Source organism: Notolabrus celidotus, chromosome 18, assembly GCF_009762535.1.
Source record: "Notolabrus celidotus isolate fNotCel1 chromosome 18, fNotCel1.pri, whole genome shotgun sequence".
Classification (NCBI taxonomy): Eukaryota; Metazoa; Chordata; class Actinopteri; order Labriformes; family Labridae; genus Notolabrus; species Notolabrus celidotus.
In genome coordinates, this window is record NC_048289.1 from 9,651,550 (window position 1) to 9,676,508 (window position 24,959).

The following is a 24,959-nucleotide window of genomic DNA, read 5'->3' on the forward strand; positions in this document are numbered from 1 at the left end:
ATCTGAACATGAAAATGAAGAACACATTATCCAACCTACGTCCCATTGTATTACTGAGCTTCCCTCTTCAAATGTTTGCTGTCTATAGAGAGCAGCACTAAGATCTTCCAGCCTGTCAGATGCTGCAGTCTAGTGGTGGCTGCAGCAAAATGCACAGAGCCAACAATGAACAGCCTGATTGGATGAGACATAAGTCCAGCAACTACATGACACTGGTGTCTTCTGACAGCTTCAATTAAGATGTCAACAAATACTTGTATTTCTACTTTGTCTAATTCTACTCATTAGGAAAGTAACTGAAAATATAATCATACAGTTAGAAAGTATAAAAGCACAACATAGTGAGTTATTTCTTAATGACTTTATTTTTAAAAATGACTTCAAATACATGATGGGAAACTTGAGAACTCTGTGTTTTAAGCTGCAGCTACATTTCTTAATCTTGTGGTTTCAACAGTTAGTTCTTAAAGCTACTCCTGTCTAGTAGGGAATACAGTTCCTGATCGAAGCCTTTCCAAATCCTCCACATCCTGAGATATAAAGTTTATTCTGTACACCTGTGCAGTTTAAACTATACAAGAGCTCTGCTGTAAATCCTCTCACTGCTAAAATGTTGCATTGACTTGAAACAGATGAAGACCGTTGATAGTGATGCTGGTACAGGGCTGCATTACATTCTAAGTGTACCTAATTAACTCTGACGGGTTTGTGTAGCACTTTAATAACAGGAAGAAGACAGTGAACTGGTCTTGTGTAAACTTTGGAAAGGCAACAGAAGACACAATCCCTCCTTTAGAACGTACAGGATCCCATCAGAAACAGGGCAAGGCCACAGTTACTGCTTTCCAGCACTGATGTTCAACAACTTAAAAAATGCTTATTTTAGGCAATTCAAGTAATCGACTAAGGGCTTTGAGAAGTGGAGTACAAAACACTTTTTGAAACACTTTTGAACTGTCAGCTATAACATAATCCAAGAGAGCAGAGTGTACACTTGCAGAAAAGAACAGTGGTGAAGCAAAAAAATGCAAAATGCTGGACTTTCTTTACAGACTGTGGTAGGGGGACGCTGAATTCTTCCAACTGTAAATTTAAAAAGGGCTCAAACCAGGGACAAACAAGGCTGGTGAAAAAGCTAAATTGTTGAGTCATATTTAGATATTTGGGGGGAAAATCTTCAGAAAAATTATACTTAAGTTTTGTGCAATATATCCACAAATACTAAACTACATTGTATAATTCCTATACATCAGTTTTTCCTCTGAATAGTGTTCTTTTCTCCATCTGTCACTGATTTGGCTTCATAGGAAGCGGGTGAGATGGAAGGAAAAGTAAAGCACCAAGAAATCCTCATGCACGCTCACTGTAATATCCGTCCAGTCATTTAGTTAAATTGTACAAAGGTAGAGATTTATGAATCAAAAGAATGAAAGAACTTCAGCAGCTTTAGAATTAACACCGTCGCCAGCAGGGAAGAGTAAAGAGGGAGTGAAGCACTTGGAAAACCTGCGAGTGTCTCCTCTTAAGAACTGTGAAGGAAAACTAGGAGGCATCCCAAATGTTGCAGTCCTCTTCATCTTGCTTTGCTCCACCCGTGTTTCCCCTGTCCTGACAACATGGTCGTGGAAAAAACTGCACCCCTCTGATTTGAAGTGAGGGAGAGTTCAGGAGCCTCCCTGATCTGACACCACTTGAATTGGTCCCCTACCCCTTCTCCTCCTCCAGATCTCCTCTCTCCTTCCCTCTGAGACTGAAGTGCATGTTGAAGCTTAAAAGTGATGGACTAACGCTTTGCTTTGGCATCTTCGTTATCTTTTTCTGAAAATAAAAATAACAGACAGAGTGAAGGAGTTATTTTCATAAACACTTTCATCATTCTGCACATAGAAAAGTGTTCATAAAAATACTGCTATGTGAATCCTATTAACAGCTGTTGAAAATGAGGCAAAAATGTATGACACCTTCTTTAAATATTGTTCCGTTATAATATAACATAAAATAACTATCACAATGTCGCCTGGGCTGTATCAGTTATCTAAAAGGGTAGGCCAAACTCCACCAGGTCCGTCACCGGTCCATCTCCGATCTGTCACGCACCAGATCTGATAGGTTTCTATTCTAGTCAATCTGTTAACCCCCACTGGATCCACTCCGTTGCATTGCGGCTGTGTCTCTGATCCGGCAGGTCAGAATGCAACGGATCAGAAACGCAAGACTTCTATTTTTGCCTGATGCCGGAGCATGACGCATCAATCAGCACAGAGCAGATGGAGCGGGACAGGAAGTCAGACACCAAAATAAAATGAAAACATCCGGTTAATTTTCAGAATAAAACACTCTGTGTTATCGTTAGATCGTTTTTAACTTAACTATGACAACAAAATGTCATTTTGCACAGAGGCAGGCCTGGAGTCATCAAGTCAGAGGTTTTCAGAGGACCATAAAGACAACATGATTGAGGAGAGGAGGAGGAGAATCCTTGATTCAATGATTGCCGTGGGAAATCCTCAGTCACATGACTCCAGCTGTCCAGCAGTCCAGCAGAGAGAGCACGGAGCCGGACCACAGCGGATCCGAGGCGGACCGGACACGGATCTGTTGAAAGTCCCGTGTAGGCCTTGGCTTCACCCTACACCATTTTCAGTCAGCTTGTGATTGACTAACTAAAATATATGTGCATGTGTAAGTATGTTTATATGTATGCATGTACATTTTGTATTGGTTGCTGACTCCCTCAGTGATTGTTTAGTTTTAGTTTTTTCTTTGTGATTTGTACATGGCGTCTATGTTGTGGAGTGAATTGCTGACTGTTGATGCAGACCGGAATAAACTTAATAAAAAACTTAAAAAAATAGCTAAAAGGCACAAGAAACTTCAGGCCTTTAATGTCTGAACACAATGCAGTACAAGTGTGGACACATCTTCTGAACCACTCCTCATGTTAAACTAGATTACTCAATCATCATGTCACAATCAACAGCTTTTACGCCTTAGAGTTTCCCCTGCTGACACATATAGTGCAATATATAGCTGCGCTAAAATAACTCTAACACCTAGCACATAAACAGAGCCTATTTCAACGTGGTGAACTAAAGACAGTCCAAAGCAGTCAGGAGGGATGGATTGATGTTAACATTCCTGTAAATTTCGATGAGTCACTTGTTTTGTCTGCTCACCTTTCCTGAGTTCGTCTCTCTTCTTGGCAGCATCCTCCCTCTGTTTCTTGATGATGGCCAGTCTTGCTAGGTCAGCCCTGGCCTGCTCAGTCTTCCCCTCCAGATGTAGCTTCATGTAACGTTCCTTTGATTTCTGCTTCTCTATCTCCTCTCTGACAAAGACAACAGCAGGGCACACACGAAAGAGAATTTCTCAATGTAAAACCCCTTAAAAAAAACTGATGAACGCAGCCAGGGTTATTTGAGAGACTGAAAAAAGTACAACAACAGAAATACAAACACTCCTCTCCTCATTGATGGGGTGACACATACCTCTCCCTGCGGGTCAGCTCTCTGGGAGCATCAACGTCTACTTCTGCCACCTTCTTGTTTTTCTGAGACACACGGTTTGGGTTCTCAATCTCTATGAGCCCCTCAACTCCACTTCTCTTCCTGGACTGTGCACAAAATGGAACACATTATAACGTCAGTGAGACAGGAAACCAACAGTCAAAGGCAGGTAACTGGCGGCAGAGGCTGGTAATCATATTTGTTGTGTAATTTATTTAACATAGTTGACTGGCAACATTGTTAAAGTTTTGAAACATTTTTACCACGCCCTCACTCACCTCATTGTCATCATCACTGCTGCTCTCATCCCCAGACTCTGCAGAGCTCCCCTTTTCTGCACAAGCATTTTCTTCCTGTTGACACACATAATAACATCAGACCTCTTCTAATGGTAACTTCACATCTGCAAGACCGGTCCGTAACTCACCAGCTCCTTCTGGGCTTTCATCTGTCGATCAATCTCCTCAGGGTGGCTGAACTGCTTCCCTCTGCCTTTGTGGCCCCTCTTTCCTGAAACACAGTAGTCCAGGTTGTCACAAGTTAATGAGCTGTAAAAAACTGCTGTTTGTCATTCAATAAGAATCATTTAAAGTTTACAAAATGATGTTGCAAACTCTCTAAAGTTATGACTGTACATTGTAATATGATTAAACGGCCCTTAGGTATGTCCATCCTTGATTGAACTTTCTTTTTAAACTTCAAGCTTGACTCAGCACTTTGAAGGAGGCGATGCAATATGGGATGAAATGATGTGATGCAGGTGTAGCAAATCTAAGGTAGGCTCAGGTGTACCTCCATGGGCACATCTGCACCTTACCTCCTGACTGAGTGACAAGATTCCTACTCAGGTCCAGTGGTGGACAGTAACAAAGTAAATTTACCTGAGTACAGTACTTAAGTACATTTTTTGAGTATCTGTACTTTACCTGAGTATTTATTTTAGGGGGAACTTATTAATTTTACTTCACTACATTTCTATCAGTGCTCTGGTTACTCACTACTTTAGCTTTGAAGTCAGCTCATGATTTTTCTTTTCTGTAATCAGATCCCAAAGACTGTAAACTGTTCCTATACTTGTGCTTGGTTTGTCTCAATAGTGTAGCCGTACCTCGGTTGAGCGTAGCTGCCAAGAAGGATGATGATTCTCTACCTGAGCACAACGGCCATTTTTTAAACCCACGTTTGAGGTTTTTAAATAAAGAATGATTCGTATCGTTGTAAATCTCTGATCTGTTTACCGCACAAACCTCATCACAGCCTACAAAACATCGCCATCTAACCTGAGAAAGCATGTGGAGGTCTTTAGCTAACACACTTGTTTTATTCCAGATTAACATTTCAAACTTGTCTGTGCTTGTAGTAACTTAGTTTATATTTCATGGTTTACTTTTTAGATATGAAATCATGTTTCTAGATAAACAGAACGTAGCAGAATGTACACCCATGCATTCTTGACTGCAATCACGCTTTGTGAACATACATTTGAGATATTTTAATAAGTACTTTGAATACTTAGGATTTTTAAAAGCAAGTACTGCAGGACTTTAACTCAAGTAATAATCTGACTGAGCAACTTTCAATTGTATTGGAGTAATGTTTGACCGGGAGGATCTATCCTTTGACTTAAGTAATGAAGACGTGTACTTTGTCCACCACTGCTCAGGTCAGGCCAGACCTGCAACACTAAGTAAAGTCCCACATTACAGCTACCATACATAGACTGTAATATAGACCATACAGCTGAAAGGCAGAGAGTGTGTGAGTGTGATGGGAGATGACACATGATGACGTTCACTGTTAACCAGCTCCCTCCGCCGGCAAATGTCAACCTGGTGAGTCGGTGACAGGAATGGAAACAACGCCAGACACAACTGACATACGTAAATAACAACTCCAACTCAACAAACTGCGCTAACTATCAAGAGTTGCATGAAATAACACTCACACAGGAGAGCTGATGTGGTTTAGTAGGCACATGCCATGATACAGGCGGTTTAACAAAGTCTGACGACACAGTTTCGATTTGATACTGAAACGATCAACAAGCTGTTAGCTGTATACAAGACAATACTTTAAATTAACTCCACTGTTGAATGTGCTGCCCACTGCTTTCCTTTAATGCTCCAATTCACAAATACAGCCTGCTAACCGGTTAGCATGCTAAGAGCTAAGCATGTGAGAGTTGATACTACTTTAGCTAACATCAAGCTAGCTGGTGTTTGCTTGCTAAAGTCTGGCTTGTAACATGAAGCTTCTGGATCATACTCACCGCCTCGAGGCATAATGATATCTTGAGTTTGAACAGGTGACGTCGGGTACTTTAAGACAGGTTTATTGCCCGCTGTACAGTTAGATGTAAAGAACTAGAAGAAAAGGCTAGAAAGTACTTCGTCTCTCCCGCTGCCGAAAGCTCAGTCGTCGAAACGCTGCATTGAGTCACGACAAACTGCGCCTGCGCAGTAAGGGCACTTCAACCAATCGCTACAGCGATGATTTGACTGATACGTACACCCACCAATTAGCCAAAGGGAGTCAAAGATAGTACAGTTGGACCTTTCATTAATGCTTTTGATGTAGGATATTATCATGATCCGCACTTCTATGATTTAGTCCACATCTGGGGAGATGCACTAAAGAAGGGTATTCAACTAAAATTGCAAGAGGTCCAGTTAGGGAAACATTTCTTGAAGCAAAGGTCTGAAAGATCATAATGTCCAACTATTTAGTGTGATATACTAAATCTGCATGTAATCAATACCTGACTGTCAACTGAAATGAATTCAGTGCAATTCAGTAATTTTGAAAACATATTTAAATATGGATTATAAATACAGTTGTGCTCATAAGTTTACATACCCTGGCAGAATATATGTTTTTTGGGGTAGTTTCTGTTGTCATTATGATGTAAAAGGAGTAAACACAGTTGTTTGATACAAATTTTGCTTCACCCAACCACAAACGATGAGTGAAAAAAAGTTTTCTCTTATCATTCATATTCTCTGAAAATTGCCAAAAAAAACTTCTACCAGGGTATGTAACTTATGAGCACAGCTGTATAAATATTATGAATATGGACCTTATCACACTTTAATCACACAGGATTGAACAGAAGAATGATCAGTGGTGTACTCTGGCTGCTTCGAGGAGCAGGGGCGAGGAAAATAAACAGCCCTTCCTTTCAAACCTGATACCCAAAATTTAGGAAACAATGTACTTACAAACATTTCACAAGGGTTAGAAATATACTGGAGGATTTATATAAAATACTTAAACACACATTATACCAGGGGTTCCCAAACTTCCCAGCCCGCAACCCCCAAAAGGTAGGTGCCAAAGACTCGCAACCTCCACTGCCCCTCAAAGTGATTTAATGTGGCTTCATTTAGCTGGTCTGCTGAAAATTAGCCTACCTATATGGCTTTGTTTACTGTGCTGTTGTGAATTAACCTACTGCTACTGATGCTTTTGATAATTAACTGTTCACTAACCCTAAACTTAGGAGTCATCTGGCAAAAAGACAGGCAGAAAACCCATGACATTTCTATTTTCAAGGTTTTATTTCAAGATTAGCTAATATATATATATATATATATATATATATATATATATATAGTTCTTTTCTATATATATTCTTGTTGAGATTCTTGTACTGTACACCTTTTGTTTGTAACTCCATGAATTTCCCCGTTGTGGGACGAATAAAGGAGTAGCTTATCTTATCTCTTATCTTGGTTTTGTTGATATTTTTTCTATTTTTATCTATCGTTTTAGTACCCAACACAACCTCTGCATTTTTATTCTTGTCACTCCAGTATTTGTGTCCATTTTTCACTTTTGTGTGTGTGTGTGTGTGTGTTTATGTGTATGCGTGTGTGTATGTGTGTATGTGTGTATATATGGGTATACTGTCGCCTGTAAATTTTGTTGTTTTTTGTTTAACTATTTTCTTTCTTTTTTACAATACTTATAATTTAAGTGTCTGTTTCTTGTATTCAATGCTGCTCATGCGTGCCTTAAATTGCTCCCGGGTACAAATAAAGTTTTTTGAATTGAATTATATTAAACATCACAGTTACAAAGATGCAACAACTTACAGAATTGCTTTAACTAATCCATATTCAGACAGTGGGTGTGGCTTGTCATACATTTTTCAAACTGCTAATGTTCAATAATGAACTACTAAAATCAAGATTTATGCATGAACAGGTAATATTGCTGCTCTCATGTCCTGTAGGTTTTTTGCTTTGTGTTGAAAAACCCGGTTCAGATTTCCATCTTCATAAGAATGAGAGTCGAGTATGAATCAGACAAATACTAGAAGAAAAACAGTGTACCTGCAATTAATAGTATTTTTATTTGAATAGAAAAATCAGAAAATATAAAAAGTCAGATAAACTAGATAAAAAGATAGACAAACAGATGTAAATTGTATGAAATATGTAGTGTTTTGCGCACAGTTGTTTAGATCTATGATAAAAGAAGAAAACATGGGACAGAACCAACACAAATACAAATACTCATAAATCTTATGCAACTGCATCTTCTTCCAACAAAGACAAGCAAGGCAGAAACCTACAACACAAGATTCCCTTTAATGACAAAAATGATGAGCATGCATTTTATCTGTTCTTGCAAACAAAACAAAAGTCACATTTTTTAATGAACTCCAAATATGGAAAAACAAGTCCTTTGACGAAGGCTTAAGATCAAGTTCGTCATTTCTTCCGTCGATGTTGAGTCTTCATACCTTCCACTTCTTTCTCCATCAGGTGGTACTCCACAGTTGTTTCAGTTAACTGCATGGGAAAGATGAAGTATTGGTTACTTAATAGCTGTACATAGCTCATCGCTAAATTACGTTTAACTATGAGTGTGAGGTGTACGACTCAAATCCAATAAGCAATCTTTATTAAGAGAGCCAATAAACGTCAGACTTGCTTTTAAAACAATGTCACAAACAGCTATGGAGCCAGAAGATGAGATCATCCATTTGTCTGTTCACTAAAACATACTGGTTCACACAAAATGACTGCATCTGACTTTAAGTGGCCTAAAATAAACTTTCCTACCACAGTGCATAAGACAAGATAAGATAAGATAAGATAAGATGAGATAATCCTTTATTCGTCCCACAACAAGGAAATTTTAAGTGTTACGGCAGCAAAGTAGATTACATTATAAAGTAAACAATAGCCTATAAAATAGCAATCATTAAAGAATATATGCATAGTCTGAGAATTTAAAGGCATAACCGAAGCTGTTTGATTCTTACCATGTCCAAGAGAAGTTCAATCTTTAGTTTTAGAAGGTTGTTCTCTTCCTCCAGCTGGACATTTCTTTTCTTAAGTCGCTGCATTTCCCGACCAGAAGCATTGCCACCTGATTCTGATGAGACAAAAACACAAAGGAAAATGAATTATTGCTATACTAGCCATGCAGAGACCAACAGCAGTTAAGCTGATATGGCACCTATCATGGGATAAGGAAATCCTGAGGCACTTTGCATCTGAACAGTGGTGCAATGGTGTTTATTCATTCATCCCAGGCAAAGTTATTACCTGTTAACCATTGTCCCTCATCAAATTTCCAGCTTTGACCTCCAATGTTCATCACAGGGGGGCCATACTCAAGACCTAGCTCTACTTCCCTTGTTGAACGATCCAGCTAGGAAAGACATGAAGAAAAAAACACAAAAAAAAATCAGTCGGTATGTGTCTATAACAACTATTATAATATCGGACAGCAGTCCCTCTTACACAATCTATATCAATATCTACATCTACACATCCTCCTGGGCAGGGGCATCGTAGTGGGGGGAAAAGTGGGACTGACTACTTAGGGCCCAAGTGGGGAGGGGGGCCTTTAATGGGCCTGAAATAAAATGTGTTATTAATTATAACTGCATTAAGATAACTAAAAATGTCTGAATAAATAAACAAACATTCAGGATTCCTTTCTGGAGAAAAGCGGAGTCTCTGTTTACGTTTGGACCTGCAGCTGTCTGTCAGCAGAAGGCAGCTCCTGGGATGCTGAGTGGACAGCGGCTGTGGAACAGACCTTGAGCCTTGATCAATCAATGTGGATGCGCAATTAATAAGTTAAAAACACATATACAATGGGCTAATAGTGTGATTTTAACAGCTGTCTACGCCTCAAAACCGCTTGTCATTGTCATATTTTCACAGCATCAAGTTTGGCTGAATCTGACTGAAAGTAAACTGTAGGTTTTTAGAGTTTTATTTTACATCATGAGGTTAGATTATAACTATTTTTTTATTTTTTTTTTATGTTACCTTTATTTTACCAGGAATAGTCCCATTGAGATACAAAGTCTCTTTTTCAAGGGAGTCCTGGCCAAGACAGCAGCATAAAAAGTTTCACAAATAGAACAGCACAAAACATACAGTGACAAGTAACTATTACATCGATTTATAAATTAGCAGTGTTACGCTCTAAAACATGTGCACGAGCTGATCAGATCATCCTTTATCCTAGTTTTGAAATCCTCCAATCGAATTAAACATAAATAAATAATGCCCCCTTGTTGTTATTCAACAAATCACTTGGCTTCAAATAATCTTGTTTAAAGAGGTGGACAGTCTGAAGCCAGTCCATATTGTGCAGTTGAATTTGGAGAAATTTTGAAAAGAAATTATTGATATGTAGCTTAGATTGGTCAGTGGGCGGAGTTTTCTCCAAACAGATCTCTGATCCTGAACATAACCTGCTCCGGAGCAGGTTAGGAGTTCAGCATGAGTAACCATGGTTATATACCCTGGTAAGACGGGAACCACCTTCGTAGTCCTGAAAATCCAGAGTTAACCCTGAAGTTACCTTGATAGTATCAAATCCGGCTTCGTAGTATACCCCTCAGGATAGTTTTAAACATATATTTTTGTTTAATGCAAATAAACCAGTATTATAGCTGCAATGTTATATTGTGTTGGGTTGGCTGTGGTGATGGGGCCCACTGAGATATCTTTTCAGGGAGCCCAGAATTCCTGGTGACGCCCCTGCTCCTGGGTGATAACTGTACATTTGACAGGAAATTGATACCAATCAATGATTTTTATTTCATGTAAAATGTGTAATCAGTACACATTATCAACAGTATTCCTAGCTTGACCGTACTGCCAATAAGAAGCTCGTTTCTCACCGTGTGGAGGCTGGACAGGGATGCAGATTTGCGAGGTGGAGTCTTCTTCGGACTGAATGTGTTTCCAAAGAGTGGCATCCTTAGAGATCTTTTCAGGTCCTGTGTAAAAATGTTAACAGAACAGGAGCATTGGTAGCATTTATAAACAGAAGCATCAGACAGCCACAGTATGTTTTACTCTATTGTTGCTAACGATACGTCGTTAAGCTAATGCTAAGTGTCTAACACTCGCTCGCTATGAGCACTACTCATACCTTACATTTAAAGAAACTGTAGACTGCCTCACGGGTTGGTTAGTAGCTGTTATGTGTCTGTAAAAAATCAAACTTGTGTATTTACCTCCATAAAAGACTACTTATTCATATTCTTTAAGGGCTGGCTGGCATTCTTTTCTCTCCAAACTAAACCATGTTATCTACTGCGCATGTGTGAATGTTCCATGTGCGTGATGAAGGTTCCTCTTTGATACTACACAGTTTTAATAAAGAGCTGTTTCATGTGTTTGTCATCCTCTGTAAATATCAGACGTTTTAGATTACAAATCCGCGCTGAAAAGCTTGTTCTTGGCTGTCGTATGCTGAATTTAATACTCGATTACGCAAATGAAATTTCGGAACACCCCCCAATCGACCACGGAGATAATGGATCAATCCATTAAAAGTAAACATATCACCATGGTGATCGCTTCACATGCTATGGTCCTTTAACGTTGACATTGCACATTTTATTTACAAAGAAATTTACATTTGAAAATGTATCAAAGAGACAAACCAGGTTTCTGAACTATAGCAATACAACTGTAATAAGTATTCATGTCAAGATAACTGAATAAAATATTTTTAGCCCCGCCTTGTTTGCATGCAGCCCCAGTGGCCTAATGGATAAGGCACTGGCCTCCTAAGCCAGGGATTGTGGGTTCGAGTCCCATCTGGGGTGATTGCCTCTTTTTCTCCTGCTTACAAACTTAATGTTGCGTGGATTGAATTGATGAGTTGGATAGATTCTTCAAGCACTAGAAATAACTGCAAACGCAAGCTGTAACACGTTAAGCCCTTGAATATATTAACGCGTCATCACCGTCGCACATAACTCAAGTAGCCGTGATAAGGACAGATGCCCGCCTTAATATGTAAAAGACGTAGAATTGCAGGGAAATATCAGCTGACATGGAGAAGCTCACTGTCAAACTCTTCGTATTGCTGACATACTTGGCTGCACCAATGCAAACTTACCGTGAGTATCGATCCTGCATCATTGGCCATGACGGAAAAACATTTTGAATCCATTTTACGTTTAAAAACTGCTGCTGAAAAGCAAGATTAACTTATCAGAATCTACTGAAGATACAATAGTGTGTACAGTTAACGATTGCACTCATAGCAATAGGATTTAAAATTTGATTGCTTTGGTTATTCTGCTGTTTTTCCATTTTCAAATATTGCACTGTCCGAGGCATGCACATCATTATTATCAACCACAGTTTTGAACGCTTTAGTGTCATTTGTTAGCTCATATTTAGTAGGAGCAAAACCCCTTAATGTTTCATTGTATGTGCAGTCAATACCCACAATATATTGCACTTGATCAATTGTATTCATTTTCAAAAGTTAGTTGCTGCTTGTCTCAATATATAATCAACTTATAATCTAAAAAAAAAAAAATACATTTTAAAGGCTGTTTTTCTTACAGTTCATTCTATTGATGACCTTGTTTTACATAATGTGTGTTATTCAACCTCAACCCTGTAACCCCATCTATCCTCCCACAATGGTAGAGCTTCAAGAGGCCACCGTTTTTTGGGAGGCTGCCCAGAAAAGTGTGATCGTGAAGGAAGGGTTGATGGAGACAGCGGGGGGAGCCTACGGTTACTTCAATGACACTCTGCTCCTCACTGGATGGGGCGTCTTGGAGATCAGTGCCGGTCATGGAGTCGCACAACAAGACGAGACCACCTTCTTCCTGGCCGGGTACCTGGAAGGCTATCTCACTGCTGGGTGTGTGTCACAGGTGCTGTGGTGGATCACACAAGTTTGTGTGAAAAAATGTATTGTAAATGTTAACAAACTAATCATTCCCTTAACCTTGTATTTTCAGTCTGAACCAGAAAAAGTGCAGAATGTATCTTGCTTTCAGGAGGTACTTAAAGCACAGAGGTATTATTCCATACACTGAGGTCTCTGTTTAAGCTGATCGGGTATAACAATTTACCTTAGAGTTGCAGAAGTCAGAGTGTGTCAGGACATCCACTAAATAGTCTTAAAATACCAGTTTTCGAAGATGTCAGTCTTTTTATTGACATCTTGTTTGTTTTTGTAGGTTTTGATTTCAAACTGTTTCACAATCAGTTAAAAATTCCATGCAGGAGTGCTACTAAATAAAGTTCTGATAGACCGAAATGAGAAATCTGCATAGCTGATATAAGTCAGAGCTTAGAAGAGTATTTACTTCAAATGAGGAGAAGTATAGAGCTGCATAATATGGAAATACACTACTACAGTATCATTAGTGAGGAATTTATCAAAAGTATTTGATTAAATGCACTTTTTTTACGCCAAATATTAATTACAATTTATAACAGTGTTAGTCTTCTGTAAATTTCCTAATTTCCAGTTTTATTATTTATCTGCAGACAAATGTTCCATCACTACCACAACATGTACCCTCAACTCATAAAGGACGAGAAGGTATTGAATCCCCTGAAAAGATTTTTAAGGTACAGTTCTACTTTGGTTCACACTTTGTGCTAAACCTAAACCTCTGTGTATTGGCTGAAACTGGCTTAATTTTATCCACTGAAACATGATTCCCTCCTGATTTAAAGAGAAATTATCTGAATATTGTAGTTAATAGGCTTTTCAAGAATGTTCTCCACATGATTTAAGATATCTCTTTGTTTAGATACCAGTATCACCAGTATGTTCTCACATCTGTCAGAGAAAAGTCTTGATTAAATGCAAAAGTTACATTTATGCCTGCAGCGATAGTTGCATCATGAAAATAGATGCTCAGCGTAAGCATGCGGTAGATCTGAAAAGCAATAAAATACATGTAGTGGGACCCTGTCTCTGACCTCTGAATGATCCACAGCAAACAGGACCAGTGGGCCAGAGAGCAGGTGAAACTGAGGAGAGCCAGTGACCCCTTGTGGAAGCATCTGGGACTGATCCTAGCCCAGCTGGACGGACTCCATGCCGGGGCCGCACAGTGGGCCAAAAGCAAACACAGAGAGGTGTGTTGGTGTAGGCGTGACTTTCTGCGTTGGTGAGAAAGTTGTCACTACATACATCATAACATTCATCCCTGACACTTGCTCTCTCCTACATCCCCAGCCTCTATCAGCATTTGCACTTCAGTTTCTGAATGGTGTCGGCGACCTCCTGGATCTTGTCCCAGCTCTGACACCTCGCTCCAACTCCTCCACAGGCGGCGGGGCTTTCAGGATTCCAGGAATGGGCCACTGCACTGCTCTCATTAAGGTTAGGCCAAGCTCATTTGGCTCAAGCTATGAGGGAGCACTTGGGAGGTCTGAAAGTAGGCCTAATTAGTTTTATTGTGGGTCTTCGTGCATGGGGCTTTCCTCTTTTTAAGGGTGTCAGTAAACAGTGTTAGAGGCCATTAGAGGAGAATAGTTTCCTGTCCACCAACACCCATTCAGAAAACTAAGACTAAGTGCAAATGGAAGAGGGGCCACAGCAAGGCAATACAATGAGGATTCCTGTCACAGTTTTAAATAATAGACCTACATTTTATTTTTTTCATATCTTAGTTGTCACAGAAGCATTAATGACTCTTTTGATTCTTCTTACAATTTACTTTTGTTTCCTTCTTGTACCCTGCTTTTTGAGAAGAGTGTGTGTCTGCTTAATGAAAATGTAGCTAAAATTTTACGTTTACCTCATCAACAATTGGTTTCATCTGCTTCAACATCAAAATGTGAATGTGTGGGATTATCTGGTTGGCCAAATATAGCAACCTAATACTAATCCAGACTTTCTGCTTGATAATTGCAAGTATGACTGAGAATCAACAACCATGCAGCCTGCTCTGGAAGTCTTAAATTGTACGTAGTGCTAAATGCTAGTGCTAGCATGGCAACAAGCTTTCATAACAATACTACGGTTGGTGTTAATGACCATCCAACTTCAGTGAATGCAGAAGAGTCAAAAAATAAGATGTTTCAGGTTATTTAAGTACACAACTGAAAACCTACAACTACTTTAGCGACTCTTTTAGGTTAAATCGACTTAGATCTTCATGCTAATGTTAGTGCAGCATCTAGTAGTGGCAAAACCACATTGACTGAGACCAAGACATGTCCGAGACCAGAGTGCACCAAGACCAAGACAAGACCAAGACATTTAGAGATCGAGACCAAGTCAAGACCAAGACCAAGGCAGGGCAAGACCGAGACAAGACCAAGACCATATATATCAATGAAAAATCATCATGAGAGTTAACAAAATAAAAGACTTCTGTTTATTTGATTTAAGTTTGCTCTGGATACAATTGACAGCAACAAACAAGGTTTGGTTTTGTCTTTGTTGCCTTTCTTTTGACTCCTTCAGTTTAGTTTTTTCTCTTATCACAGTAATGACAAGGGCACAGAGTGCATCAGTGATGGTCTCGACCGGTCTTGATATGAATTACGGAGTCCGCCAAGTCCGAGACCGAGACAAGACAGAGTAAAAATGCTTTCGATTCCGAGGCCAAGACCTTAAATAAGCGGCCTTGAGACAAGTCCTGAGACCAAGACCGGTCTCAAGTACTACAACACTAGCATCTAGCATTGACTAAAAATGCTATTCCCAATGCTGAGTTGACCTTGTTTACCATCTTAGTTAAGTTTACTCAAAAGAAGTAAAAAATGAAGATAGTTAATAAAAATGTCAATGGAACAGCTAACAGCCCTGTTAGACTAAAAGGAATGAAATGCTGTCACTAGCGTATCAACTAGCTGACAATGACTTTGCTATTGTTGATGTTTTACATTTCCAATACTTTTCATTTAAGTTAAGTCCATTTATAAAAGACCAACCTGATCTAGATTCTTTTCAATTAGCTTCATGATTGTCTGAACATACAATTATGCTAGCAACCCTGTTGGCTGAAATTATGCTTTGATTTGAGTGCTAATTATAGAATGCAGCAAGCTTAGATTACAAATGCGTTTCTGTTGTTTAATGTGTACTATGTTTAACATATTTTTTTTAGCATTTTAGCATGCCAACATTTGCTTATTGGCACTAAACACAGAGTACAGATGAGAACACAATAGATTTCTTATTCCTTTTCAATAACAGGCACAACATGTACGTAAACATCCCTCATCACAGCCCCCCTCTCTCTCCTCTTGTGCCTAAGGTGCTTCCTGGCTTTGAGAACCTGCTGTTTGGACACTCGAGCTGGTACACATATGCAGCCACCATGCGCATCTATAAACACTGGGACTTCAAGGTGTCTGACACACCCTTTGCCAATGGAAAGATGTCGTTCAGCAGCTACCCTGGTACACATTAGCACACTCACACAGCATAAGTAAAGAAACCTGAATTGTAGTGTGTCAACCCATGGAACAGCAAAGCACAGATTTCTGTTGAAAGCCCTGAGCCGAGGTGAACAGCTTGTCGTTAATCCACATGGTTTCATTTTCATCTTGGAAAATATAAACATGACATCAAGGACTTAACCCAAATCTTTAATGAACATCCTTTACGGAAAGTAATTCTTCTGTTAAGCACAAAGCTTAGTCAGTGCGAAGCAAACATCCATGGCAGCGTGTCTTCATCAAAAACAGACTCACAATGAAATGTAGTCCCTCTCTGTAAAGTCTGGGGGGCCCAGTAATTTTATGAGAAGAGATTTGCAGAGTGGTCTAGACTATAAAAATCCTCTTAAAGGGTCTATTGCTATCAGAACAAGTTTTAAGAAGCACTATTTTTAGAGTCCAGCAGGCTGAAGACATTGCTTCACCTTATTAAAATGAAGAGGGGAAGTACAGTCTTGCCACTGTAGGTGGTGTGTGACCGCTGCAGCCTTCTCAAGCTGCTTTCTCTCACACAGTGTGAAGCATGAATCAGGGCTAACACAACAGAAAAAGATGAAATATAAATACTTTATGTAAAAAAAGATGTAGGGCTGGTGGAAAAATTCCACTGCCTATGGTTCTTATATTATTGATAGCAGCAGCAGTATATTCATTTTTAATAGCAGCATCAGCAGAGTAAGTACTTATTATAGTAGCAGTAGTATTCTAGTGTAATGGTAATATGAAGGACATTGAAAGAAGCATAAGCAGTTCTTCTACTTGTACTCAGTTATATTAAACCAGCAGCTGAAACAGTAAGGGCCTGTGTCCACTAACAGCATTTTTTTGTCCTCACAGAGCCCACAACCTCAATTTTGGGAATGTTTCTCACCGGCACATACAGTTATCTGATGTCCTGTTGCACTAAAGCATCCCTTTGTAGTTACCATCTGGCCCCTTTTAAAATGCTATGTATGCTTCATACTCTCATATTTATTTTTTATTTAATGAAATTTTACAAGGAAGTATGAAATAGTTGATATCAATTCATGACATTTGCATCAGCTCTAAACCTGGAAAGGATAGTTAGTTTCTCCTCTGTACAAACCTCTGCCATTGCTGAACAAGTTGATATCAAAAGACCCTCCCTTTTTGATTTTGATTGGTTGGTGATGGTGAATTGACATTGATGATCCCATGGTACCAAAAGTTGGTACTATCTTATTTTCAACTGAGAACTGAGAGAAATGTGAATGCAACAACAAAAAACAGCAGATGTTAAGGGCAGATTTGAGTTACAGAAGATGAACTGCATCAGTTGTACAGTAAATTGGCACTGCCAGCACACAAAATGTCGTCAGTGGACACAGGCCATAAAAGTAGCGAGATGGGGGCAATGGCTGCATTGATAATAAAAATGCAGTAGTAGTAAATAGTAGTAAAAGTCTGTTTTTCTCTAGAATAAATACGTTCAAAACCTTGGGGTACTATTTTTTTAATGTTCAAGGAAATTTGCTAATTCTTTTCTTGCAAAAGTTGAATATGACGACAGGTATCACTCCCTCCTGTAAATAAACAGCTAAAGCATGCAGTCTGTCACATTACACAGCTAGCATTGCTCTGTCCAACATTTGAGCCAAGCTAGCTTTTACTTTGTACTTTTACAAACATCTTAGCATACAGTTACACAGAGCAACATTAAAAGTCATACAGAGGGACAATTGTGTGGTGAACATCAACTCTGCATTTTAGCTCCATAAAGTTCTCCAGCTGGTTGCTATCTGCATCTCTCTGCTATTTGCTGCTGAGCAGGTAGTGTATGTGTGTATATCTCAGCCTTTGGCCGAAAACAACAGCTTTCTGCATTTGACAAACGACATGAGAACAGCAAGAGTGAAATTAAACATGATTGTTTGTTATAGGGCTCCTGTTTGGTCTTGTGGTTATATCACAAGCCCCATCTGCAGAGGCTATAGTCCTTGAAGCAGGCAGCTCGGGTTGGACTCCAACCTGCGGCCCTCTACCACATGTTATTACCCATTCTCAGCCAGTTTCCTACTCAATCCACTGCCCTATCCTCCAAATAAAGGCATAACAACCCAATAAAATAAAAAAAGATGGTTTCTAATTACTTAGAAAATATACATCTGCAAATAACCAGTAATGGCAACTGACACAACATGCAGATAACTTCAGTAATGGTTTGTTCCACTGCCCATTAAAAGTAATGTAATCTCTATACTAGCTACAGATGAAGATAGGAAATGGAGTCATTGCAACTCTGTTAACTTGTCCATTTTTTAAACTTTTGTCTTTGATTCTTGTCCTGAAACACCCCTCTCTCCTGTCTATAACCACTGATTCACCCTCCTCTTCCTCCAGGATTCCTCATGTCTTTGGATGACTTCTACCTTCTTGGGAGCGGCTTGCTGATGACTCAGACGTCCATAGATGTCTTCAACGTCACTCTGCTCTCCCAGTTCAGCCCTCACAGCCTGCTGGCCTGGCAGAGAGTCCGTCTGGCCAACAGCCTGGCACACAGCGGAGAGGAGTGGGCGCAGATCTTCTCCAAATACAATTCAGGTGAAAACTTTTTGATGAATCTGAATCGTTCTTTCTGCTTTCCTCATATAATATAATGAGGACTTGCTCCCATAATATTAAAACCAAAGAAGAACAGATGGGCTGTGATCTCTGAGTGTCCAGTAAACATTAGCCTCTCTAGTAGAGACTGTATAGAAGTTGAATACTGACCATACTGTTTTTTTGTTGTAAAAGTTATGTGTTTCTACTTAACATTCTTTTTCACTGTCTAGTTTAAACTGTCCTTTTTGTCTTACCATTGAAGATTTGATTGTAGATATTAAATGGTGGCTACAAAATAGCGTTTGCATAAAACTCCTCAAAAACAAACTGTCAGTCATCGCTGAAACAGATCAAACTCCATGGTGTAAGTAGAACTAGGACTTTTCAGCATTATCACCTTTAATATGGCTGGACTCTTATGAAAACAGGAAAAAGTACTCAGGACATCTCATTGACTCATTTAAAGCTGTGAGGAGTTTTAATGTGGTTTTGGAACAGAATAAAATTTACATGGTTGTCTTCATATGACCTTCAAAAGCAAACTAGCACTTTAACACCACTTTGATGCTGCCAGAGGAAAAAGTCAAAGGGTCAACATCGTTTAAATATTTCATCCTTGGGGATGACGCTAAAGTCAGTAGGATTCATCCTCTGGGAAACATTAATGCCTTTTGGCTGGCAGACCGTGTTACACATGCATCTGGCACTTAAAAAAGTCCACTGACCAATTTATGACCATGTATCTTTAATGAGGAGCAGATTACATTCAAAACTTGTTTTAACCTCTTGTATCCCGCAGACTGGAGACCCGTTCTTTTATCATGACTAGGCTACAATGCTTTAGAGAGGTTGGGTGTGTTTCTATATTAAGTGTTAAAGTCAGGATGTCAGGCAGGGCATTTCATAAAGATCTAACTTATTTATGATGCCATGAACAATCCCTCTAAACTTTTACTATTTGCGTTTCAAAAGAAAGCTGTGACAGAAAAGCACAAAAACTCAATCTATGTAAAATTCACAAGAAAAGTTTCCATAGAGACTTAGCGAGCTCCCAAACACACCATCCTAATCATTACACAACAGTTGTGTGCATGAATTGAGCAGCTGCTTCGATCTTTCACGTCATGTTGCTATGGGAGGGCAAGGGAGAACAGGACAGAGTGTGCTTAAGACTGACAGGCTTCTCATTACCCAGCAGCCTTTGCTTCATACTCTCCATCCTGCTAAACTGTTGTGGTGGCCTGCAGGGACTTTACGCAGGAGCCATTGATTTCCCTTAGCCTGTGTTTTTATTTCATTTATTTCTTTAGAGTTAAGTACAGGATTCATTGTCTGTGCAAGTCGGTATCTAGAGCCAGAAGTAAACCTTTTGTCTTCGAGTAGTTTCACATCCTCCAGGCCCTTTCAAGACTGTGAATTATGTTTATTATGCAGCTAGAATAAATATTATATAACTTAATGTGACCTTGGTCAGATGAATTCTGTGCATGACCCGGGAGAGAAAAACAAAAACAAAAACTATATTGTTATCTCAGACCCACTTTGGGTTCCACCCTCTACTTGGGCCTTGAGTAATCAGTCCCACTTTCCCCCAACTATGACACCCATGGACTAAGGAACTGTAGGTTAAAGCTAAAATGCTCTTTATCAAAACCTTTAATGCCAATGCATTATTTTGGACAATCTTATTGGTGGTGTGAATTTAATTTCTGCCAGCCTGATGCCAACTTCCCTCTGGATAGAGAGTTTGTTGCAATTCAGTATCAGTATAATTGTTCCAATTATAATACTTATTTTCTTGTATTTGAAAAAGAGAATATCTTTTAGTCTAATATTCAAGTTGCATTTGTATTTTATTCCACATGCATTTTAAGTAGTTTAGTTTCAAGGGTGATGGTACTTTTATTTTGAAATCACACGTCAGTTAAGTGCCCACTCTTCTCAGTACAGGAGCAGATAGCAAGACAAAGCATGGAGTTCAGTTTATGCACAAGTATTCCCTCTTTTTTGTGTCATGCAGCCAATGAGTTTCACTATTAATTTGAAGAAAAAGCTGCAAATAAACCAGAAGTAAGAAAGCCCCTTTTTGTCTGTCTGGGAGGGCATATTAATCAGAGTATTGACAGGGAGGATCACAGCATGACAAATGTAGTCTTTTTTACATGTCAAACAACAATTAAATGTGATTTGCTGTGTCTGTATTTTAGGGACATATAATAGTCAGTACATGGTGGTGGACCTGAGTAGGGTTGCTCTGGGTCACAGTATCAGGAGTGGAGCTCTGACTGTGGTGGAGCAGATTCCTGGGAAGGTGTTGCACTCAGATCAGACTCAAGCTCTACGCAGAGGTAAGACAAAAACACACCTCCAGTTTTGTTTCATAGGTTTTCAAGTTTTATCCAGGTTGGTTAATTGAGATGGTAATTTTTCATATCTGTAAAATCTGGCAGGTTACTGGCCATCCTACAATATACCGTTTCATGTTGAAATCTACAACCTGAGCGGGTACGGAGTGATGTGGAAGAGATATGGCGAAGACTTCTCCTACGACCTCTGTCCGCGAGCCAAAATCCTCCGCAGGGACCAGGCCAAGGTGTTTGACCTGAACACCCTCAAACACATGATGAGATACAACAGTAGGTCTAACATTTGATCTCTCATTGCTCATGTTTTATATCTTTGAGTGAACATTATAGTTTGAAGCAGCAAGTCTAAAAGTCAAACTGGCTTTGTTTCAGACTACAAGAGAGACCGCTACTCTAAGGGCCATCCATGTAAAACCATCTGTTGCCGAAATGATCTGAGACCAAGAAGACCACGACCAGGGGGTTGTTATGACACCAAGGTAGGATGTCATCAGCATATTGAATGAATTAAGTTTACTACAAGATTTTTTTTTAAATTGTACAGTTTCTGTAAATTATATTTATTATTTTGACCCATTTTGCTTTGCCGTGTTTTTAATTATTGCTTTTTATTAGCAAGAACCTGAGTCCACAACATGCTAGCAGTTTTTTGAAGCTTCATGGTGGTGCTTTGAGCTACATGAGAACAGACGCTTGCTTTCAGTGACTATGCTAACATGCAATGTCTGTAATTATGTTCACAATTTTCACCAGTGATACTAGATGAACAACAGCTTCCTTGTTTATAAGATGACTGAACAACTGTGTGGTCAGTAATTCCAAAAAGGGCAAAATTACAACAATTTTACTAATGTAGTGATAAAAAATAAAACCATATTAGTGATATGAAGGCAACAAATCAGATGAACATTGCTGATCTCATTTGTGCTTCAACTAGACTGTGTGTTAGTTACATCAGGAACACTGTTCATGTCTGATTACCAGCAGCCAGCAGTTAAGGTGAAACAGCAAAAAATGCACATGGACTTAATGAGCTAAAATATAGTGCTGATGTCAAAGTTTGACCTTTTAGTGAGGTATGTTAACCCCTTTCAAATGGCTAAACATGCAAAGAAGTGATTCTTAAAATATGACTATATTTAAAGAAGCATTTTTTTTGAAGTGGGCTTGTTTGTCGTATTTTTCAAAAATAAGTGTATTACAGGGGGTGCCGGTAAGCTCTAGCCCTTTGTTGAGAAGCTGGCCAGATAACTAGATTGGAATTTGAGCTATCAACTACTGCAGATGTAGTCTACCATGTAATTTAGCTACTAGCTTTAAGAAACCCACTCAATAATGTCAGCGGAAGTGTAGGCCCTATTTAGAAATATTTCAGGGCTTTCTTTGCCCTCAGAAAGCCTGTTTGTTGTTGCACTTATCTCTGATGCAACGCGTCCATGTTCTTCTGCCTGCAGTGCACAGATCAGCTAATCCGGACTATGATGTTTGAGTCCACTTGACTTTTTCAAGCACACTGATATATTGGGAATTTTCAATATTTTTGCATCCCGTTTGACATAATTTTGAGCAACAAATGCTGAACATTATCAGGCTGACACAATAATTGCCGTAGAGGTAGTCCTACCCTTCAGCAGCTAACACAGTGTATTTAGGTAAGGTAAGCGTACAGACCATGGGATGTGTCATTATGAAATAAATAAACAGCAAGAGTGTCTCAACAAGCAATAGTATTGCTCACTTAAGCACTTTAGCATGCCAACGATGGCTTATCAGCACTGAGCACAAAACACAGATCAGGCTAATGGAATTGTTACGTGTTTAGTAAGGCATTGCTCCAACCAATACGTTAAAAGATTGAAATTCAAACTCAAGGACTTTATTGGATGTGACGTTAGTGATTCCAAAAGACATTTGGAATCATCATCTGGGGGCGTGACTACTTCACAAAATGTTAGTGCTATCTAAGACCAGAAATAATTTGTTTGTGGTGTATTAACAAACATCATTATATTCAATCAAAACTTGCTCAGAGCTACTGAACTGGGAATAATAGTGTTCTTGTAAAAACTTTTTTACACTCAACACAAAATACAAACTGAGGTAAAACGCCAAATCATTTTTGTTTGGCTTTAAAAGGTCAACTTAAATATGATCACCTGTTTCAAAATGTCAAGGGACTCAGATTAGGTTGCACTCACACATTACATTGATTCTCAGAATCACTCAACTTCATGCAGGGTAGCAGAAATGTATTTATTGACGTGCACAATCTCTATTGAGAGGCCAAATTAAATTACACTATTTTCTTCCTGTTGCTCACCCCCTCCTTTGTGACATCTTTAACCATTTTTGTCTCATGATGCAGGTGACTGACTACCAGATGGCTGTCCAGCTGGTTGCTGAGGCAATAAACGGCCCAACAACACAGGGGGGCCTGCGTCCGTTCTCATGGCAATCCTTCAACCTCTCAAGTCACCAGGGTCTCCCACATACCTACAACTTTCCCTTCATCACCATGAGGCCCACACTGCATCATCCATGAGAGCACAGGGACAGAGGACACCACCCACCCGTCCAGGAAGAAACAGTCATGCTTTCTTGCTCCAATCAGAAGTTTGCAGACATGGAACAGTGTGACTGAGGTAAATCTCATCCTGTAATACGTAGTCCATTAAATCTTTATGGTAATCTAATTTCCCTTTTAGCTCATTAACGTCAATCTGGTTTAAAATGTAACCCTTTTGTTTTAATAAGCTATTTACTAATTCATTGGAACACCTCCCTAAAATGCATTTTTAACCCTTTACTTTATTATAAAACCAGCATTTATTCAATGAAATACTCTTATTAGAATCAAAGCTGTTCTATTTTCTGAGAATCCACCCAATAGTTGCAGCACTATGTTTAACTTACTTAACATAATTATTGTTGACTTCTAAGCTGTGTTTTCAAACTGTGGAAAAGTTTATTCTTTAAAGTGTTTTATTTTATACATCAGATAAATGCAATAAAAGGACTGTGCAATGTTTACTCAGGTTTACAAAGAGATGGAATTACATGTTTGCTGTAATGTAAATATCAAGGACAATAAAGTGTATATGTTGTAAAATGTGATTTTTGTTTGTCTGTATTTAGTGCAATTTAAAAAACTACAAGACCCAGTTTTTATTATCTTTGTCAAGGTGAGGTAGACAACCAGACATCCTACACTGTTTCCCTTCAAAATAAAAGGTTGAAGCTCAAACTTTTTCGATAGGACAGAAATTAGTAATCCAAAGTACTGGATACAGATTAAAACCCTTAACTTCAAAATAAAACACTTAAAAAGATATTGTAGAACGTATTATTGGATTAAAAAACAGCCCCTCTACTATTTTCTATAAATCATGGCCTATGGTTTTTGAAGCACCGCACATATTCATACTCAATTGATAGTAGATAGTCTGGGTTTGTACGCATTTTCTCAAATCATGTTTTAACTTAAAGCCCTGTATATAGGCCTATTGGAGCTAGTGGGCTGTGTAATGGGAATATTTCTTGCAAAATTATTGATAAAATATTTTCTCTGTTGACAGACTTTGGACCATCAGCAAATAATGTGCCTTGCACAGATGTGAGTAACTGGTCCATTATTTCCTGGTACACCTAACTGCTGATTCAAAGATATGGCACAAAGAAATTTTTTTTGATGTGCAGAAGAAGACACAGGTGTTTGCTTGATTGTGATTTTAAACATTGGTTATAAGTATCAGCCCTGATTCTTGATGCAGCTCTAGTGCAAATGATACCTCAAGCAAGAAGCCTTGGAGGACAAATATAAT

General features: G+C 39.0%; 3 protein-coding genes and 1 non-coding gene across 8 annotated transcripts; 2 read left to right on the top strand and 2 right to left on the bottom strand.

Moving 5' to 3' along the window:
• Positions 1-342: 342 nt before the first annotated feature.
• Positions 343-5,964, bottom strand: pdap1a (pdgfa associated protein 1a). Its single transcript, XM_034707358.1, has 6 exons — positions 5,776-5,964; positions 3,934-4,016; positions 3,785-3,859; positions 3,489-3,613; positions 3,177-3,328; positions 343-1,818 (listed from the first exon to the last, which is right to left on the bottom strand). Exons 1-6 carry the CDS (start codon positions 5,786-5,788, stop codon positions 1,784-1,786), a joined length of 483 nt encoding a protein of 160 aa, XP_034563249.1. The 5' UTR covers positions 5,789-5,964; the 3' UTR covers positions 343-1,783.
• A 2,115-nt stretch (positions 5,965-8,079) lies between these two features.
• cby1 (chibby homolog 1 (Drosophila)) lies at positions 8,080-11,135 on the bottom strand. Of its 3 annotated transcripts, none has more exons than XM_034708809.1 (5): positions 11,002-11,135; positions 10,663-10,761; positions 9,065-9,170; positions 8,779-8,891; positions 8,080-8,302 (listed from the first exon to the last, which is right to left on the bottom strand). In XM_034708809.1, the coding sequence occupies exons 1-5, from the start codon at positions 11,005-11,007 to the stop codon at positions 8,222-8,224; spliced, it is 405 nt and encodes a 134-aa protein (XP_034564700.1). In that variant the 5' UTR covers positions 11,008-11,135; the 3' UTR covers positions 8,080-8,221. The 3 variants fall into 3 exon arrangements, with proteins under 3 accessions (XP_034564700.1, XP_034564702.1, XP_034564701.1); XM_034708811.1 differs by having other exon boundaries at positions 10,917-11,101; XM_034708810.1 differs by having other exon boundaries at positions 10,922-11,100.
• Positions 11,136-11,525: 390 nt separating this feature from the next.
• trnar-ccu lies at positions 11,526-11,598 on the top strand. The gene has a single exon. It is a non-coding gene; the product is annotated as a tRNA-Arg (tRNA).
• Positions 11,570-24,227, top strand: LOC117830259 (phospholipase B-like 1). 3 transcript variants are annotated; one of them, XM_034708298.1, is made up of 11 exons: positions 11,570-11,895; positions 12,437-12,656; positions 13,292-13,375; positions 13,750-13,891; positions 13,992-14,138; positions 16,024-16,168; positions 18,569-18,769; positions 20,980-21,120; positions 21,223-21,408; positions 21,511-21,617; positions 23,504-24,227. In XM_034708298.1, the coding sequence occupies exons 1-11, from the start codon at positions 11,829-11,831 to the stop codon at positions 23,678-23,680; spliced, it is 1,617 nt and encodes a 538-aa protein (XP_034564189.1). In that variant the 5' UTR covers positions 11,570-11,828; the 3' UTR covers positions 23,681-24,227. The 3 variants fall into 3 exon arrangements, with proteins under 3 accessions (XP_034564189.1, XP_034564190.1, XP_034564191.1); XM_034708299.1 differs by lacking the exon at positions 11,570-11,895 and adding an exon at positions 12,757-12,815 and having other exon boundaries at positions 12,445-12,656; XM_034708300.1 differs by lacking the exon at positions 11,570-11,895 and having other exon boundaries at positions 12,582-12,669.
• Positions 24,228-24,959: the final 732 nt, after the last annotated feature.

Bases quoted from the DNA above. Each gene is read 5' to 3' on its own strand.
- pdap1a (XM_034707358.1), bottom strand. The intron at 3,614-3,784 runs GTGAGTGAGGGC...TTTTGTGCACAG, and splicing joins GCAGTGATGATGACAATGAG to TCCAGGAAGAGAAGTGGAGT. The intron at 3,329-3,488 runs GTATGTGTCACC...TGTCTTTGTCAG, and splicing joins GAGCTGACCCGCAGGGAGAG to AGAGGAGATAGAGAAGCAGA.
- cby1 (XM_034708809.1), bottom strand. The intron at 9,171-10,662 runs GTGAGAAACGAG...TGTCTTTCCTAG, and splicing joins CCCTGTCCAGCCTCCACACG to CTGGATCGTTCAACAAGGGA. The intron at 8,303-8,778 runs GTAAGAATCAAA...TTTCCCATGCAG, and splicing joins TTGAACTTCTCTTGGACATG to TTAACTGAAACAACTGTGGA.
- LOC117830259 (XM_034708298.1), top strand. From the start codon at position 11,829: ATGGAGAAGCTCACTGTCAAACTCTTCGTATTGCTGACATACTTGGCT. The intron at 11,896-12,436 runs GTGAGTATCGAT...CCACAATGGTAG, and splicing joins TGCACCAATGCAAACTTACC to AGCTTCAAGAGGCCACCGTT. The intron at 21,409-21,510 runs GTAGGTCTAACA...GCTTTGTTTCAG, and splicing joins ACACATGATGAGATACAACA to ACTACAAGAGAGACCGCTAC.